At 44.1% G+C, this 18,799-nt stretch overlaps 1 protein-coding gene across 1 annotated transcript in view; it reads right to left on the minus strand.

Annotated features, from left to right (window-relative positions):
• The window catches only part of ARHGAP32 (Rho GTPase activating protein 32), a 158,950-nt gene that overhangs the window by 124,752 nt on the left and 15,399 nt on the right, over window positions 1-18,799 (minus strand). The window contains exons 2-4 of the mRNA XM_082493848.1: window positions 15,729-15,820; window positions 14,601-14,642; window positions 14,162-14,246 (exon numbers count right to left, since the gene is read on the minus strand). Of these exons, the coding sequence (XP_082349974.1) occupies window positions 14,162-14,246; window positions 14,601-14,642; window positions 15,729-15,820 (219 nt within the window). The remainder of the gene's footprint in view (window positions 1-14,161; window positions 14,247-14,600; window positions 14,643-15,728; window positions 15,821-18,799) is intronic.

Here is an 18,799-nt window from a genome sequence, read left to right on the forward strand (position 1 = left end):
AATAATCATGTTGAAACTTTTAGTCCTAAGCAATTATGTGAGAAACTCATTTCTTTAAACAAACAAGTTTCTTCACTCTTGTTGAGAAAGGCCTGAAGACACGTGTACACCTAAAGGCTCGCACAGGGAAATCTCCCCGATGAAAAGTGAAACTTATTTTGAAATTCCACAATGTTTAATCCAATTCTATAATTCAGCGATATTCTTTCTTTAAGACATTATCTTAGAAAGACCGGAGCTGTCACTCCAGGAAAATCAAACTCATGACATCGCACTGAAAAGCATCCCATGCTCTTAAATATTAATTGCAACCTTATGACTACCAAAAATGAAGGGAAGTGGGAGGTTTTTTAGAGCTTTTCTGGGCCTTGTCAGTCACAAGATGCTAAAGAAGGATTCCTGCTGAATTTTGACTAGAAGCAAAGCTCTTAGGTCACTAAATAAGTGTGTCAGTGTGGTCCAACAGCTAATCTTCTTGAGTAAGGAGAGCAGTGCCATGAAAATAAGAGAATTCATCTCCTGGTGTCCTGAGGTTGTCCCCAGGGCTGCTGGGGCACCTCGGAGATCAGGCAGGCAAGGAGAGGAACTGCGCAACAGAGTACCAAGTGAAAACCAGCATGCGATCACACGGATAGAGACCGTGCCGTGAGCACAGCAGCGGTGTGTGTCCCACCCTCAACACCTCGTGTCGCTCCACACCAGGAGCACTCCATTAGCACTGGGGTTTTTTCCAGCAGTGATATGTAAATGTGTTGCAAACTCGGATACAGAAAGGCCAACTGGAAATCACATATTTTCCGGAACACAAGGACACCCAGGAATTACCCCATTTCTTGCCTACCACAGATTATTTATGTCATGTTGTAAAAACAGTATATCATATATATTTCCAAAATCCCAGGGGAGGAAGAAAAACGCTTTCACAAATAAAGAATGCAGCTTCTGTACTCAGTGAAGAGCAGCAAGAGCAGTAAAGCAAAATGCCTTAAATTCATGGTATTAAAGAAATTATCTTGGAAAAGCTTACTAAATAGGATTACTTTTATTTTTGTGAAAAATTTCATAAATGGTGCCTTGTTTTCTTGATCCATGTTATCAAAAATCTTAATTTGCTGTCTCCAGAGTATGGACTTCAAGAGTTAAAAATATAGGGAAACTGCATAAAGGCTCACAGATAGATCTGAAGCTCTCTTTCTATTTTTAATTTAGAAAATTCTGCCTAAAGTGCCAGAAGCAGAAGATAAAATAGTAAAGACCCGAAAAGAATATTATAAGCTTTACATTTCCCAGATGATAGTTTTGAACCACACAGGTGACACTGGAAACAGGCCTGCACCCTGCAGACTGTACCTGAGAACTTCCCATTGGAACTGCAGAGTTGGGCTTTTAGTTTTGCATTTAAGCCTTTAATTGCACTCTATAAAGAAAACAGGTTTGGGATAATCCTGCCGCTGTGTAAGGTACTCTTCGGAAGCTCCTAAGATGCTTGTTCCTTTGACACGTGTTCTCCATGGAGAGGCATAAACCTGCAGCCCTCCCTCAGCCCCAATTTCTGCAGAAAATGGGAAAATGGGCCTCGACGATTCAACTCTTACCAAGGTTTAACACACAACCAGGAGGAAAAGAGCAATAGTATAAACCCAGCTGATGCTGCACCCCTGAAGTTACCCTGCACTGCCACTACTGTCACAGCCATGAGTATGACTCAGTCCTCTCCTGGCAGGTGAAAGGCTGCTCGTTAATTAACTCAAGCTAAACAGCCAGGTCCTGAAGTCAGGAGGCGATCAGTGGTTACAATGCCAAACTGGGGCTGGCTGCAGGAACGCACCACTGTACAGCAGAGCAAAATGCAGAACACTTCCAGAAGAGACCCTCAAGCAGCTCCGTGTTGTGAAGAAATGAAAAAAAAAATTCTTATTTTGCTTTCTTATACTGGTATTTCAACTAAGTTTTTTACTAATAATTCACTAGTTTCCAAAAGAAAACAATTCTGCATAGAATAAACATTCCCCATTCCCCATCCAGTCACATTTAAATGTGACTGAAGGTCTGTTTGTGGCACCCTGGGGTGTGCATGCAGGGCGTGCGTACCGCACAGCAGAGGGCCTACACGAGACCCGTGCTGGAACCCGACTGTTTGTCATTCAAGGGCACGTTATGGGAGAAATGAGATATAGTATTATACAGTTTGGTTTACAGTGGCTGTTTTATCCTTAACCTGATGACAGCAACTTGCAAGACGTATACATATCTATCTCTCTATATATATCTTTCCTAACAGAAAAGATAATACATCACAGAATGGTCAAGGTTGGAAAGGACCTCTGGAGATCATCTAGTCCAACCCCCCTGACACAGCAGGGTAATCCACATCATCCACATCCTCATTGTTTTGCCAATGGGAAAATAAAAAAATTCATCTATATGATACACAAGGAATTACAAAAGCACATGGATATTTTGCTGTTAGAAATCCAAGTCTTCCCTCTCTCCTTGCTTATCTTACAATCATAATAGAAAACTTCAAACATTATTTTCCGGACTGTCCCTAAGAGAGTCGATGAATGGCCCAAATTCTTCATCTTTACAACATTAGACAGGCACATGAGGTTAAAGCCAGTCGCAAGAGGAAAAAAACAGCGCTCCAGGACAAAAGCTTCACTGTGCCCTCTGATTCAGCATCACCACCAACCAGCTCTAAAAAGGTCTTCTGCTTACTTTGAACTCCATTTAATTTAAAGTAGCTAGAAAGTGAGGGATACAGGGAGGCTTAAGAGAGTTCAAAGAAATGCAGGGACCATAAAACCCAACGCAGCTTGTCTGGGGTGTATTCAAAGTGCACATCACAACTCTAGCGTTACTGCTAAAATGCATTAATAATTCAAAACGCATGCGCTAGCCTAAAAGCTCCCTACTCCAAAAAGAGTTTCCCAAACTCAATCTAGCTTGTATTTAGTTTTAAAACAAATGGTGAAGCCTGTCATTAAATCAAACCTTGAGCCACAAGAGAAGGTGCACAGAAGGGGACTCTGACTCAGGCTCTGATGCTTCTCACACTTTCACTACGCCTAAATAATCCCACATCTCCCTCCCATTAGCAAGGCAGCACCCTTGTCCTGGTATGACATTCCTTTTCTCTCATGCAAATCCTTCCTTCCCCGTGGCTCCAGCTCCCAGCAGGTTCCCTGCCCCTTCCAGCATTGCTACACCTATAACCATTGCAGGGCTTAGCAGATAAAGAATTATTAAACAATCAGCATTTCAAAGTAAATTCCTGGAGTCACACTGTAAAAATAACAGAAGTTGTTTGGGTTTTTTTTAACTACTTCAAGCTGATAAATGGGAACTTGGTCCAAAATCAGTTCTTTTAAAGTCTGAATGTTACAACATGTCTCATTTGCAATAAAGAAGGGTAACACTCAAGCACCATAAACCTCAATTACACAGCTGCACTGAATTTCAAGGTAACTTACAAGAATCTTTGTTAGTATCTAAACGTAAATTGGCAGGACCAGACAATACCACCTACCCAAAAAGTGAGGTTTTCTAATAGCCAATTTGTGTTCTAACTGTATTTATAAGCTTCTGCAGTCTTCCAATAGAACAGAATTAATTTTAAGGCAGGTTCATGGATCCCGAACATACATAAAGTATATGGCACTACATATTTTTATTTCCAACTCTGTAAAACACTGGATTTGTGGGTATCTATTAAGCAACAGTCCTCCCTCTAAATTATTACTGACATAATTCTGAGTGTGGTGGTGCCAAAAGCTCACTCTGTACTTCGAGGTGTCACCTCTGACTGCAACTCTCAAACCAATCCCTGATGCTCCAGAAAAACATTTGATGGGGCTTCAGACATACATATGCAGACCTAAACAAGCTTCTCTTCCTTCTGGGAAATAACATATTTGAAAGAAAGAAATTCAGGATGGTGGTAGGGGAGGTCTTGCACCTTAAAAATATGTCCCATAGCGAGTAACTGAGTTTTTATTCATGTTTCTTTCATTCAACATGGTAGAGGGATGGAAAGAAGAACTGCTGAGTGGAATCAAAGTTTGTTCAGTTAGTTTCAAGAGAGAGAAAAGAAGTTATACTTTAGGAGAGGGACTCTTGAAGAGGCAGTGAGAGGATCACATGCTTCTTCATGTAAATATTTTAAGAAACCACAATCGTATGTAAACATGACATATAATGGAAACATTCAATTTTAAATTGCTTTACCAGGAAAAGAGCAACCTGAATTTGCAGGTTCTGTGGCCAAAATGCCCACAAATGAAGAGTCAGAGGAAATAAGTAATTGATATCTTTGGAATCCTCAGTGGAGATCAAAGAGCTTGTTGATGTGGACGCCCAGGAGAGCCGAAGGTCAGAGCCCTGCCTGCAGGACATGGAAGCAGAAGCCTCTATCTTCTGCTTAAGCACCACGGGAAGGGCTAAAATAACATACCCATCAAAGTCTACAAACATGTTCAAATGCCTTCTAGACATGATAATAGCACGGGTGGGTGAGAATACGTGCCTGTTTGTGTGCCTTCCCTTTTCAACTAAAAATCTGTCTGAATCCAGACCCTTGGGAAAGTTTCCATTCACAGGAAATCTTCTGCACAAATCCCTCTGCTGCAAGTAAAACAAACAACAAAACTTGGGTCTCAGCTTAGCAGATCTAGAAACATACTCTCTGATACAGCTACACATAACTGCTTTAAGAATCCTCTCGCAGCACAGCAAACATTTTCACATGTAGTATCTAACTACTGTTAGTTCCAGCACGTTCCCCTGCAGTGTCTTACCTTACAGGATAGATTATCATAGTACGAGTGCAGGAACAAGCTTTTACTAAGCACTCAAAGACAACTCACAGACTTGTTGGAGGAGGCCCCAGAGATGCTGCGAGGGCTGGAGCCCCTCTGCTGGGAGGATGGGCCGAGAAAGTTGGGGGTGTTCAGCCGGGAGAAGGCTCCGGGGAGACCTTATTGTGACCTTCCAGTGCCTAAGGGGCTCCAGGAAAGCTGGGGAGGGACTCTGGATCAGGGAGGGGAGCCATAGGACAAGGGGTAATAGCTTCAAACTGGAAGAAGGGAGATTTAGATTAAATATTAGGAACAAATTTTTCCCTGTGAGGGCGGTGAGCCCCTGGCACAGGTTGCCCAGAGCGGCTGTGGCTGCCCCATCCCTGGAGGTGTTCAAGGCCAGGTTGGACGGGGCTTGGAGCAACCTGGGCTGGTGAGGGGTGTCCCTGCCCAGGGCAGGGGGGTGGAACGAGATGGTCTCTAAGGTCCCTCCCAACTCTACCCGTTCTATGATTCTAACTCTTCCCTGATTTTACAGTGGGAGAGCAATCTTGAGTTCACGACACCCCATGCCCTTGTGTGAGATTGCATTACCGAGTGAAGCAGATGGGAAAGCAGTGTTGATTTTCAAAGACTGGAAACTACCTGGAAACCAGATCTCGCAGCCATCACGAGCAACCGGTCTCCACAGGGCTCCAAGATGCAGAGCACACCTGGCAATCCAGATGGAGCGTATCTGGTCTGCTCAAACCCACACACCAGCAAGAGGTCTCAAAGCCAAGACGGTCAGGAACGCAAATGGTGCAAGATCAGGCTATATCCTACCTGCACTTCTTCACTAGGAAATGAATGAAAACATTTATAACTAGACGACAAAGGTACACACCCCCCGGTGGAAAGCTAAGCTGATGAATGAAGAGTTTAAAAACCTGTAGCCTAACTTGTTGCCCCTGAGCTGCCAACTCTGTCAGCAAACCTCAAAACTCTGGCACATAAGCACAAACTAAACAAACTACCCTTTTTGTAAGGAGGTACAGTAAACACAAAATGTAAACGTTCCCAGTGATGTTTGGTTTAACAGCTAATATATCCACCGGCATGACAAACCTCCACTGGAGAATAAAAACACACTCCTGCTTCTGTAAATCTCAGGGATCATATCAACATGAAGTTTGCTAGTTATTAAAATCACACCAGCTTGGCACACTTGCAGATCTGAGTACGATATCATGCGGCATTTCAACACCATTCCTGTTAACAGTATGGCTTACTATATACAAAAACATAAGGTTTTTAATCCTCTTTCAAACTATGGAACACTAGTGAAATAGGGATTATTTTTCTGGAGCCCACGGATTCTTTTCAAATTTTTAATGTATTTTAATTATACATATAATACATCTTTCTGGTTTTTTTTCAGGTCATTAAACCTCAGGGAAGAAAAATTTTCCAACACAACTCTGTTCCAGTTACTAATTAAAACAATTTTTATACATTTTTGTGACACGCTGCTAAAGATGATTTATGACAGAGGCAAACAGCAGGAGGTCAATGCCAAAGTTAACAGCTGGGCTTGTTACAGCCACTTTTAAGATTTACTCATGCCATCAAATAGCCAATAAAGACTAAAATTCCACAAACAAGTTTGCTATATTTTCAGTGTTAAATGCAGAGGAGGAAAAATAAGCTGGAAAAAATAAGCAGGAGGTCAACATTTTTAAATTGGAGTGCACCAAGTACCCAGCTGCAAAGAAGAGCCAAGTAGGCTCTGATTTCCCTGAAACCACTATGGCCCACTGGTACTCGACACACAAGTAACAGAAGATATCTAGCTCAAGAAACTCAAGTCGGAGAAAACACTCATCCAAATTTGCAGTGTGATCTTTCTCATACTAATAAGGCAGAGAAGAAACACAGACAGTGGCGGGGAAGTACAGGTTGGGGGCTGACCTGATGGAGAGCACCTGTGTGGAAAGGGACCTGGGAGTCCTGGTGGACAACAGGATGACCATGAGGCAGCAGTGTTCCCTGGTGGCCGAGAAGGCCAAGGGCATCCTGGGGAACATCAAGAACAGTGTGGCCAGCAGGTGGAGGGAGGTCATCCTCCCCCTCTGCTCTGCCCTGGAGAGGCCACATCTGGAGCACTGTGTCCAGTTCTGGGCTCCCCAGTTCCAGAAGGACAGGGAACTGCTGGAGACAGTCCAGGCAAAGGGCTATGAAGATGATGAGGGGACTGAAGCATCTTTCTTATGAAGAAAGGCTGAGGGACTTGGGGCTTTTCAGTCTAGAAAAAAGACGACTATAGGGGGATCTTATAAATACTTAAAGGGAGGGTGCCAGGGGGATGGGAACAGTCTTTTTTCAGTGGTGCCCAGTGATAGGACAAAAGGTAATGGGCACAGACTTGAACATAGGAAGTTCCATCTAAACATGAGGAGGGACTTTCTTCCTGTGAGGGTGGCAGAGCACTGGCACAGGCTGCCCGGGGAGGTGGGGGAGTCTCCCACTCTGGAGACATTCCAAACCCACCTGGACGCCATCCTGTGCCACTGCTGGAGGTGCCCCTGCTCTGGCAGGGGGTGGGACTGGGTGAGCTCCAGAGGGCCCTTCCAGCCCAGACCAGTCTGGGATACTGGGATTCTGTGAATACTCAAAATCACTCCATAAACAGAGCACCCCAGATTGGCCATCTTGTCCCAGATAGAGAAACATGGCACTGGGTTCTGTTCTCCCGTGACAACACTGAGGGGAGAAATGAACCAGCCTAGATAAACTCTTAAAAACATCCAAAGGCAAAAGGAGAAAAATAAAAAAAAGCAGAAATACCTGTCCAACTGAATCAATAGGTAAGATCTCATTTGCTATTAACAATTATTTGTGGGTTATAGTCTACCCTTCAATTTATAGGCCTAGATGATCAGCTTAAGATAAAGGACGTACATGGAATCGGACAGAGAGCTAATCTAGACAAATATTAACAGAAAAAAAACCACTTTCCTCCCTATGACAGGCAATTCAATAACCAGTCAGTTCAGTAATGGCAGACAAATTACCTTTTACTTTATTAAAAAAAGATAAACAGATTTATAAATTATTAATTGCAGTAAGTGTCAGTCAAGGGGAGGAAGGCGAGAACAAAGCATATAATGTGCTTTAAGAATGATTTAGCAGCTAAAGCCACAGGGAACACCGAAGGAAAAAGGGGGGATTGCTGGAGGATCGCAAACTCCTTCAGCAAAGCGACGACTGCGGGGTGAGTGGAAGGACCTGCTTACCCATGAAATGCTATCCTGCCGGGTTTTGAGCAGCCTTTAATATCTGGTAGACAATCTACATGACTCCTGCCCATTAAAGCTGGCTCCCTAAAACAGCTGTCAGCTTTCTCGACAGCAAACAACTGTAGAAGAAGTAGTAAATGCGCGAGCAGCAATGGTGAAGTTTCACGGAGAGATACTCTCCATACGTGAAGTTACCCTTCCACGATAAAACCCACGCTGGATTTCTCCCCATTTCACTGGAAGGAAACCAAGCAAGCTGGAATTTCACAGGTGTGATCTTGTTCCAGGGAAGAATTTTTTCTGAGGAGTCAGTGGCAAGTTGGATGCAAGACCAGGAAACAGAAGAATCCAAAAACTGAGGTGAACTTACTCGAATATTTTCCTAACTTTTTTGGCACGGAGAAGCTTGGCCTAGAGACTCCAAATTTTAAAAATCTGTTGATCTTGGCAGGAGACTGTGCCAGTTTTCAGGGAGTTGTGGCTGGAATTATTAAGTTAACAGAAGCAGTTTCCACCTACACTATGAACATCATTGGTTTTATATACCCACGGCCTCAAAGCAGCCCTTGCAACATCTCCCCCTACCACTTTAGAAGGCAACAGGAGAGAAACCACAGGGAAAAGGCAGGGAACAGGAGGGGAAGGCCTTGGTCTAAAGAAGGGGAAAATAGCGTATCGGAATATGGCAAAATCATTCTGGGGGGAGATTAACGGCATTCAGAGATGAAAGGCTCAAGAGGAGCACTGCTTCGTACGCAGTGTGGGTATGCACGGCGTAACCACTCATATATTCGTAAAGACAAAGCAAAATCCAGCAAAATTGTCTTTCATAGCACCAATACACAGCAAAATTCAGGGCAATTTTTGTGATTTTACTATGTATTTCCATCTTTTAAAAGGGATTGAGGCCAGGAGGGGCGGGGAGGGCAGCTGTTTCATGTTTCGCTTTTTAAAATAAACAATTTTTTGTCTTTTTAAACACTTTGCAAATGAGTGGAATAAATGAAGACATTACAGCCTGTAGCAGCTCCTGACTGCCAAGACAGTGAAAATTATCATGCCCACAGGAGAGCTGGGGGAACGAACAAGCCCTCCTACACTGAAGGCAGTGAGCAGGCTTAGTTTAAAAATCACTGCTGGGAGGAGATTCGAGCTCAGCTGTCTGACTTCACACAGACACAGATCAGGGAGCACTCCTCCATTCCCATTGTTTTTAGCCCATCTACGCGGAGGACTGCTTTTAGCTGTGGCAGAAACGTCTTATAAACTACCCCAGTTAATTCCAGAGGAGGGCATCTGCTCTGGCTTTCCCATTTTTGTTTCCTTTGCAATCCATCTCAGGAAAAAATCTGACTGTATGATTAACACAGACACTTTCACAAGCACGCATCCGCTCCGCACCCCCTTTCCTGGAGTATTATTAAATAAAAGAAAAAAGGCAAACCGAAAGAAGATGACCCCGAAAAATATCTTCTCAACAGGCATTGCTGACAAAAGGCAGAAGAAGAACTCAACTGCTCTTTGCAACCTTTCTAACTCTTAAAACACAACAGGAAAATACAATTCCAGGCGCAAACCACAGCCCCTGTCGAAAGCCCGGCAGCCCATGGGCTCGGCTGGAAGGCTGCAGCCTACCAACGGCAGTCAAACAGCAAACAATACCGCCGAGCTCCTAACAGGAATTCCTGGCAGCTGATGCCTCCGCAGGCGGAAATGATTCGGGTTGAAATACTTCCTTTACCGCTGATAACGTGCTCCTACCGCTTGGAATGCCAAGGCTTAACAGATAAGGAGAGGCTCTTCCATGCACCGTAATCCAACCCTGGTCCCTGTTCCGACAGGAGGTTATTTTTAAACGGCAGCTACAGAACCGCAAACACGGGGAGACAGAGACCGTGCTGTCTGAAGGGGTAAAGCTGCGTCAAACACAAGATTGTGAAGTGATAGGGATGTGCATTACAGCAATTCCTCTCCTTTACCAATGGGCATTTCAGGGAGCAAAGAATATTATCTGGGAAGTGCAGAGCTGATCAGCTCTCCATTTTCCATTACTAAAACCTACTTGGCTAAAGATAATTTCTTAATTCTTTAAAGTGAAGAACAGTGTCTTTATTTCTGGCAGGAAGTAAAGATATTTATGGAATACCTAATCACTATTTCTCCTGTTTATAGTAATGGCACATAGCACTAAGTAAAGTAAAATCACATTTTCACCATGTGAGGGGGGGAATCATTCTACTTTGTATAACTTGGCGACATTGGGGTTTTGTTGAAATAGCCCCATTCCTCTGTATTAACAAGCCCTGAAGCTCACTAGAAGGCAGGGAGACTATGTGACACAACTGCTGTACTGAGATACTCCAATTACATGTGAATGAGTTAACGCGAACAGCTCTACAGCTAAAACACCCAACGAGAACACCACAATCAAATCAGCCGGGGCTGAGCACCATGCTCGTGCGCTCAACTTCAACTCAGACGAGTCTCTGGCAGATGCTGCGCCGTTTGGTGCGTGCACATCACCTCTGGCCACATTGGTGCAGCTGTCTGCAGTACACCGCACCACGCTGGACCAACTCCAGCCCCTGAGAAGGAAGCTTGTCAATTAGCAGACACTGAAATCATGCTTAAATTTAACGAGCTGCCCTAGAAACTGATTGTGACCATATTATTTTAAGTTACATTGGGATGATTTAGGCACTTCTGAAGTTAGATGCACGGTGAGCCCTTCTGCCCATAAGGGATGCTGAGGACTTTCAACTCCATTCTCCAGTGCTTAACTGAACACTGAGGTGTCCCGTACAGAGATGTGCGTGCAAGAAATGTTTGCTCTGTAGATGAATGAATGGAGTTTTGATGTTCAAGAGAGGGGAGAGGCAGCACCAGCAGATGTTAGCCAAGAACTGTGGAAAGGCAGCGGAGCTTAGGAGAGAAGGAAGGCTGGAGTAGATGACCTTTAAAGGTCCCTTCCAACACCAGCTAGTCTCTGGTTCTGTGAAGCCAGCCGAACCAACGCTGAGTAATTACAACCCAGCCATGGCCTAATAACATCTCATTTAGGAGACATAGACCATAGCAAGGCTGAACCACAGTTCTGCTCCTGCTAACACAGCTCCTAAACACTTATCCAATGGTAGACTAAAATAAATCTGTTATGCAGAACCCTGTTTTTCATGGTGAAATTAAAAATCAATGATGTAGCCTTGAAAAACAGTCGCGGTAATGAATGTAAGGTATTTCAGCAAAACACCAGGGAACTTCTGGCACTGACGCAATCTGTAAAGCCCATCCTGTAAATACAGCTTTGACAACAACTACCTTTGCCTGCTAAACCCGCAATTTCCTGCTGACGCAACGTGTGTCCTGCTGGCCAGAGGCAGATAAGGTTAAAATACATCGCCGTTGAAAGCAGTACAGCAGAACATTTCTGAAGAGAAAAAGCATCCCAAAACGCACCCAGTTCTGTTAGCATGGTACCAAGATAAGAAGAGAACCAGTCCTTTTTTATACATCTCAGAAAGTTAATTTAAAACGATCTCATGAGGTGAAATGCCAAGATATTAATACCGATTACACCATGAAACCATATTATAAGTGACATAAACGTTACAAAACAATCTGAAATTTGGCCAGGCTGTTAATAGACGGCATTACACAATTCCTGACACAGCCAGATAATACTGCACTTCTACTATGCAAATTTTTAACAGTGAATAGATTTTGAAAGGAGTTTACACCCACCACCCCTCAGATGCAACTCGGTAATTCGCTATTAGGTGCCAAGCTGTCATTTCCAAGTCACTTCAGCCTACTGCTATTCTCTAGTCTACCTTGTTATCACAAAGGAGCCACCAATGAATGCCACTTGATTAAAATGCATGAGCCCTAGATGAACCTATTTTTAAGTCTGTAAACTAATACTGCTGTTGTATTAATAGCTTTAATTTATTTTACCATTAACACTGGTCTTCTACTAAGGAGACACTGTGATGCCCTACCCTTTTGCATTTCAGGAGCAAAGTATTTTTATTCATATTAAAAAGTCATGACACCATGGGGATCTATGAGAAGTCTTGCTTAAAAAAAAGGAAGGGACAAGAGGCACAGAGCTGGTAATTAGGGGCTGATTCATCTTATTTAAGCACAGGTTTTGCTTTAGGTACACAAATAGTTCAGCGTGTACAGTTTTTCAGAGGTCACAGTGATGGAAACCGAGAACTGACCCCCAAACGCACACACAGTCACACCTTTATGACTGTGCCCCCCATGCTGCCATCATCCACCGTTCTCCTCCTGGCTTCACACCCCAGACACTGTGAGAGAAAACAGCTCAGGGGCCTGATGTGGCTCACCACCCTTTTCTTCCCGGGCTATATCCTTCCCCAGGTATGGTTTTTCAGCCTGATCACCCCTCTGGTTAGAGCAGTTGGTGTTCTGCTAGTGTCAGAGGGCACAGACAGACTTGATGACTGGGCAGGAGTGTGGAAAGCTGTGGAGCAGCAATGACACCCCAAAAACGAGTGCTAGACAGTACCACTCCTGCTTGTGGAAACTTCCCACCAGAACATGCTCCAGGATTGTCGGCAGAACAACACAAAGAAAATCTGTGAAGCATATTATATCTGATTTTACTTCTCTCCCTCACAAACACAAAAATCTCAGCGTATCAACCCTACAAGTATGTCCTGTCATCCTTAAAACATTCCAAGAAATGCTTAAACCCACAAAAGAATGAAATTATTTGTCTTCAAAATGCTTTAAATAGTAGTGCCATGCAAAGGTTGCAATCTGTCTCTAGCTTGCACATTGTCCTGAATGATGGAAAGGAAAACTCAGAGGACCACACGATGCAAAAAACATCTGCGTGTGTACAAAAACCTGTTCAACATCTACTCCAACATAAAACTTCTCTCCAAAATGCCTCAAAAATTAGTGGTGTCAAATCAGAAAATTACCAGGAGACTAAAAGTAGGGACATAGATTAGTCACACTATTCCTTATACACAGAAAAGTGAGAATAAAGAAACACAGTTTTGCTTCAGAAGACTGAGGACTGCTCCCATTTGCGTCAGCAGCGCATCTTCCAGAGACCTCGTTAGGAACCGAGCTCTGCACCGGTGTCTTCTTAAACCCACTACTTCATCTAACTTGTTCTGCCTTTGTGCGTGTGTGTCTGCCAATGCACAAACAGCCCCTGCTCAGTAGAATGGACCTACTTAGAGCCACTAAGTGTGAATAACAGCAGATACGAGCCCTGAATAGGACCCAAACTCCTTCCCAGCAGGAATTTTACAGAGACAGAAAAAAAGGATGCATAATTCTGCTTGCAAAACTGTCAAGTACAGAAACATGAAAGGCTGTAAATAATTCACTCTATATTACAGGAAATGTTTTACAAATGAAAAGGTTGTAACCTCTTTTTGGCTGGAAGGCTGGCAGATGCTGGAGGCATTCCTGCTTCTCTAAGTGCAGAACAAGATGTGCTCTGTCTATGAGAAAGCAGCAGTGATTCTTGGTTCCCAGCCCTCCCCAGTACTGCTCAATGAAAAACGCTTCTGCCTATATTTCTGACGGATGGATCACAAAGGAGTGAAGCCTGCACGCTTCCAGAAATACAACTCAGGCTGACTAGCAATTTCTTGTATTCTGATGACACAGCTACTGCAATGCACAATGCAGAGCTGAGGTAACATGAAGAGAAGGAATAAATGCAAATTATTTATATTTACATAAATACGTGCACACAATTGTTTAAAGATACACACACAAGCTAAAAATATCCATGCTGTTATTACAGCTGACTCAATAATGAATGTTTGATGCAGTCTGAAAACAGTGATATCAGTCAAATCCAGCGGAAATAAAATCATCTCCAGCCTCAACCCACATGGCTGAGGACAGACGCTGGCCCAGGACACGGAAGTGATTCCAAATAACGAGATCCTATTGTTTTAACTGCTTACCACTAAACGTTTTGCAACAAACTAAACAAACCTTAGTGGAGGTGCCTCTACCGCCTCCCCCACCAGGATAGCTGGCAGCCAAAGGCAATGGATGTTTTGTATAGAAAAGAAACCCGAAACTCACCTGTATGTTGCCAAAGTCCACGTTTTCATAATGGAAATGTGCACATTCAGCCATCTTCGGGAAATGACCCTTTGTAAAGGATAACCTGAAGCACATCAAAAGCACACCATAAGATAGATGCAAATCACTGAAACAATGCTCAGCATCGAGTACTGTTATAAAACGCAGTTACTGACACGAAATAGTAACGACTTTCTCATCCTAAAGCCAAGGCAACAGAGGGGATTGCTGATGTGATGCACCAAAACAGTGGAGAAAGGAACTGAGTGAGAAAGGAAAACTAAATTGCATCCTTAAAGAATTGTGTGGCATTTCATCGACACCAAAGCCCACATCTTTAAGACACGGTGCAGGTACAAGCCGCTCTACCTTTACAAATGCATTTTTGCAGTGCAAATAAACAGCCTTACACGAGACACATAGGAAAGTAGAACTTTACCTGTGAAAGGCATCACAGCCCATCAGTCCCGGGTTGATGTATCTGAGGGTGCAGAACAAACGCTATTTATCCTTTGCTTTTTTAAAATTCAAAAGTGAGGCATAATTATTCCCAAGTGTCTCCAGTTACAATGATGGCTGACGGGGAGATCCTCTGGCTCTGCAACATGCTCTTGCTTCTGCTGAAGCTATTATAGACTCCTATAGATATTTCTGGTGGTGAGCCAATGAGATTGTCATTATCTAGCTCTCTCTTCCCACGGGAATATAAGTGGGAAGTGAGATGCAGCATCTGGCTGCTCAGCACTAGAACAAAGAGCCATTTCCCTTACAGCATCAGAGCACTACAGAGAAGTGATCTGAACGCACAGATCGATCAATATCGGGCAGTTCTGGTCCTCAAGTCAGCACTCTTAGCAAAGACAAGTCAAGTAATATTGATTAATTTTGATCCCCTTTGCAGGTTAGAGGTTTGAAACCTTAGCCGCAAGCATAAGTTGGTTTACATTCTCTGGGAGAGAATGAGAGAGAAAGACAGTGTAAGCCCACAGAAAAAAAAAAAAAAAAAGAAAAAAAAAACCACCTGGGAGATCAGAGAAGAAAAAAATACCCCTAAAAAAAGAAAAATTGTGCAAAACCCATTCAAATGAAGAGGGACAGGGCAGAAAGCAAAAAAAGGAAAAGAGAAAAAATATCAAATGAAAAATATATCTAGGCCACCCACTTGTCCTGGTTTAGCTTCCCACAGCACAGCGAGAAAGGGAAAATTATCTCGTTTATACATTGCTTGGGCTTCTCTTTAGGTTTTTTTATATATATGTTCTTTTTCCTAAATTAATCCGTTCCAGGAAGAGATCACAAATATGTAAAAGTACAGTAACAGTGCGGTTCAAAACTCTAACAAGCCTTGCTTCTATAGCTAGAAACAGGTGAGAGAGCCAATAAAACTTCTCACGTCCCCAGTTTTAGACTACATTACATAATTAACTTTGTTTCACAGGGATTTTGGTTGCTCTGAGGAAGATACTATCAAAAATTGCTGCCGAATGCCCTGGCGGTATGGCAGCACAATAGCTAAACCCCAGGATATCAAAACAAAGACAAGAAAATCCGAGAACACCGCTCTTACTTTTTCACATTCTTCACTTTCATACTCGCTGTGCTGCCACAGGTCCGGAGCGCCAGCTCCCCTGCAATGTCAGGGATATCTGCACCTCTTGCCTGCAACAAAGAAGAAAGAAAAAGAAAGGAACTTAAAATCTGACTGCATGCTATGGACTACCGCCTGCTAAGCGGTAGCCTGTATATTTTTACATATATGTGCAAATACAGCTGAAATCTCCTCTGTGCTGGAAGTTGTACTTCTGCCTTTTTAACAAGGAAGACTGAACCTCAGGGTTACAATGCAGTATGTGATCATCTCTTCCTGCACCACGTTGCAGAGCCTTGCTGAGTGTTAGTGATAACTGTGAGATCCAGTATTCTATTCATTACTACTTCGGGTTTCTAAAGAGGAGATTTTCAGAGGTAAGAGTCCAACATACGTTCCTGAACTCCATACTTGGACTCCTCATTAAGTACCTGATTTTCCAAACATCTGTGCACATAGACTCAGGCAGAAGCACTGGAAGAAGCTGGATAGCTCATACAGCGGAAAAACAAGTTAATGACAGAGCTGCTTATACGTAGGAGGTGAGCTTTTCAAAAAGATGTTTGAAGCTATTGGTATAAGTACATGAACATATTAAAATTCCTTAATCACTAAAATTCATTTACTTCAGTGAGGCCAGAACTCCAACCTCCCTCTTTTCATTTGTTCTGCCATTCTTTCCCATCTTCTCCTTCCTCCAGCTGCTCTTTCATAAGCCGTGAGCTGTGCTGGGGTAGCAGTCACCATCACAGGGGCCTCTCAAACACTCGGTACCACGTGTTTCTCTTGCCGTGCTGTACCAGGCCCTACGGCCTAGAGGAACGAGGGGTTTTAGGTGAGGCTTTCATGAAAGGAGAAGTGATCAAACAGGAAGATCAGCACAGGCTTCACAGAGCAGGAGGAGAAAAATATGGTCCCTGATGCTGGCCAGAGATAGCTCATTAGTGATGTGGGTGAGATCGGGTAAATAAGCTTTTTCCTGCTTTATACAATGCGCTACAAAACATGAATAATGTCCAAAATAGCAAATGCTCAAGCAAGAGGAAGAAAGGCACTTCAGTATGGCTTCTCTTACAGCTCTGGAACAAAAAAGTATTACATCAAATCCATTTTCTAATGAAAGGAGCAAACAGATGACTTCCCTGATCCAAGTCATTACAAACGCTTCTAAGCTGGTCCACCAAAAGATCTCTGAACAGAGATGAGCAGTCCAAAAGCTGTTATATGTAACAGAATTCAGTTCTACGCTGCAGCGTAAAATATGGAAACAACTTGGTCCTTGTCCCCAAAACTTTAGAGTCAGACAATTACAATTCAAGCTACCAGCCCACATATGGGATGAACAATGGGGGAATCTTTCTCATCCCCCTCCCTGAAGCTCTCATTTTCACTTGACATGGGTCAAATTTACATGTGCTTCACCACACCATAAAGAGCTGCAGTAAATAAGTCAAAATCATTCAGCATGCCTGTATTCATTAACTAACAGCAACAGTGCTAGAGGGAGTGATTCATCTCATTCAACTCCAGACATGCACGAGGTACACAGCTACAACTGTGTTATCTACCCGAGGCTACTTTTACAGTCACCAGAGATAAACAGGCACTTTGGGTCCGGTTCACCTACTTCAGACAACTAGATTAGGATAAAAGCAAGGGAATATCTATTTCTCCCTTGACACAGGGAATCCAGGATCACCCTGGCCCAGATGCGGACATACACTGTAGACATCCAACAAACATCACTGTGGCTTACCTAGGGCTGGAGCAGAGCATGTTCTCTGCACCCACACAAATTCCTGCTATTTCCAGCACTGCCCATGGAAAAGGGATGCTGCAGCTACTACGAGTGAGCTCTCCCCTTTCACATGTCGGTCCATGTGAACCTTATGAAGTTCAACAGGGCCAAGTGCAGGGTCCTGCACATGGGTCACGGCAATCCCGAGCACAAATCCAGGCTGGGCGGAGAATGGATGGACAGCAACCATGAGGAGGACTTGAGGGTGTTGGTGGATAAGAAGCTCACCAGGAGCCGGCAATGTGTGCTGGCAGCCCAGAAAGCCAGCTGCAGCCCGAGCTGCAGCCCCAGCAGCGTGGCCAGCAGGGCGAGGGGGGGATTGTGCCCCTCTACTCCACTCTCGTGAGACCCCCCTGCAGTGCTGCCTCCAGCTCGGGGGGTCCCAACAGCAGAAGGACACGGAGCTGTTGGAGCGGGGCCAGAGGAGGCCCCAGAGATGCTGCGAGGGCTGGAGCCCCTCTGCTGGGAGGACAGGCTGGGAGAATTGGGGGGGGTTCAGCCTGGAGAAGAGAAGGCTCCGCGGAGACCTTAGAGCCCCTTCCAGTGCCTAAAGGGGCTCCAGGAGAGCTGGGGAGGGACTCTGGATCAGGGAGGGGAGCCATGGGACGAGGGGGAATGGTTTTACACTGAAAGAGGGGAGATTTAGAGATTAGGAAGAAATTTTTCCCTGTGAGGGTGGTGAGCCCCTGGGGCAGGTTGCCCAGAGCAGCTGTGGCTGCCCCATCCCTGGAGGTGTTCAAGACCGGGTTGGACGGGGCTTGGGGCAACCTGGGCTGGGGGGAGGTGGCCCTGTCCAGTGTGTGTGTGTGGGGGGGGGGGGGTGGGGTGGGGTGGGGTGGAACTAGATGGTCTTTGTAAGGTCCCTTCCAACCCAAACCATCCTGTGATTCTATGAACACTACTGAACACGTTTGAAGCAGCCAGGCCACTAGCTCTCCCAGTTGCACATTTCCCAGCCCTGAACACAAGCGTTGCTCTAACTCCATTGTCCCACAGCTGTACAGAACACGCACACCCACGCACCGAAGAAAAACAAGGACAATATTTATACCCTTAAATAAACCTATCTTTGGCTGACTGACTGTTACTAAGAACACAATTACTTTAGTATGTAACAGGAGACTTGAGTCTCATTGTGAATTTAACATTAAGAGGATCACCAATTTAATAAACCTTACAGGTCTTTAACATAAGAAAATAACTAATTACAGTAATAAATGTGCCATTCCTGTAAGCGGCTTTTAGGCAAAGC

This window comes from Vanellus vanellus (assembly GCF_965231255.1).
Source record: "Vanellus vanellus genome assembly, chromosome: 21".
Taxonomy (NCBI): domain Eukaryota; kingdom Metazoa; phylum Chordata; class Aves; order Charadriiformes; family Charadriidae; genus Vanellus; species Vanellus vanellus.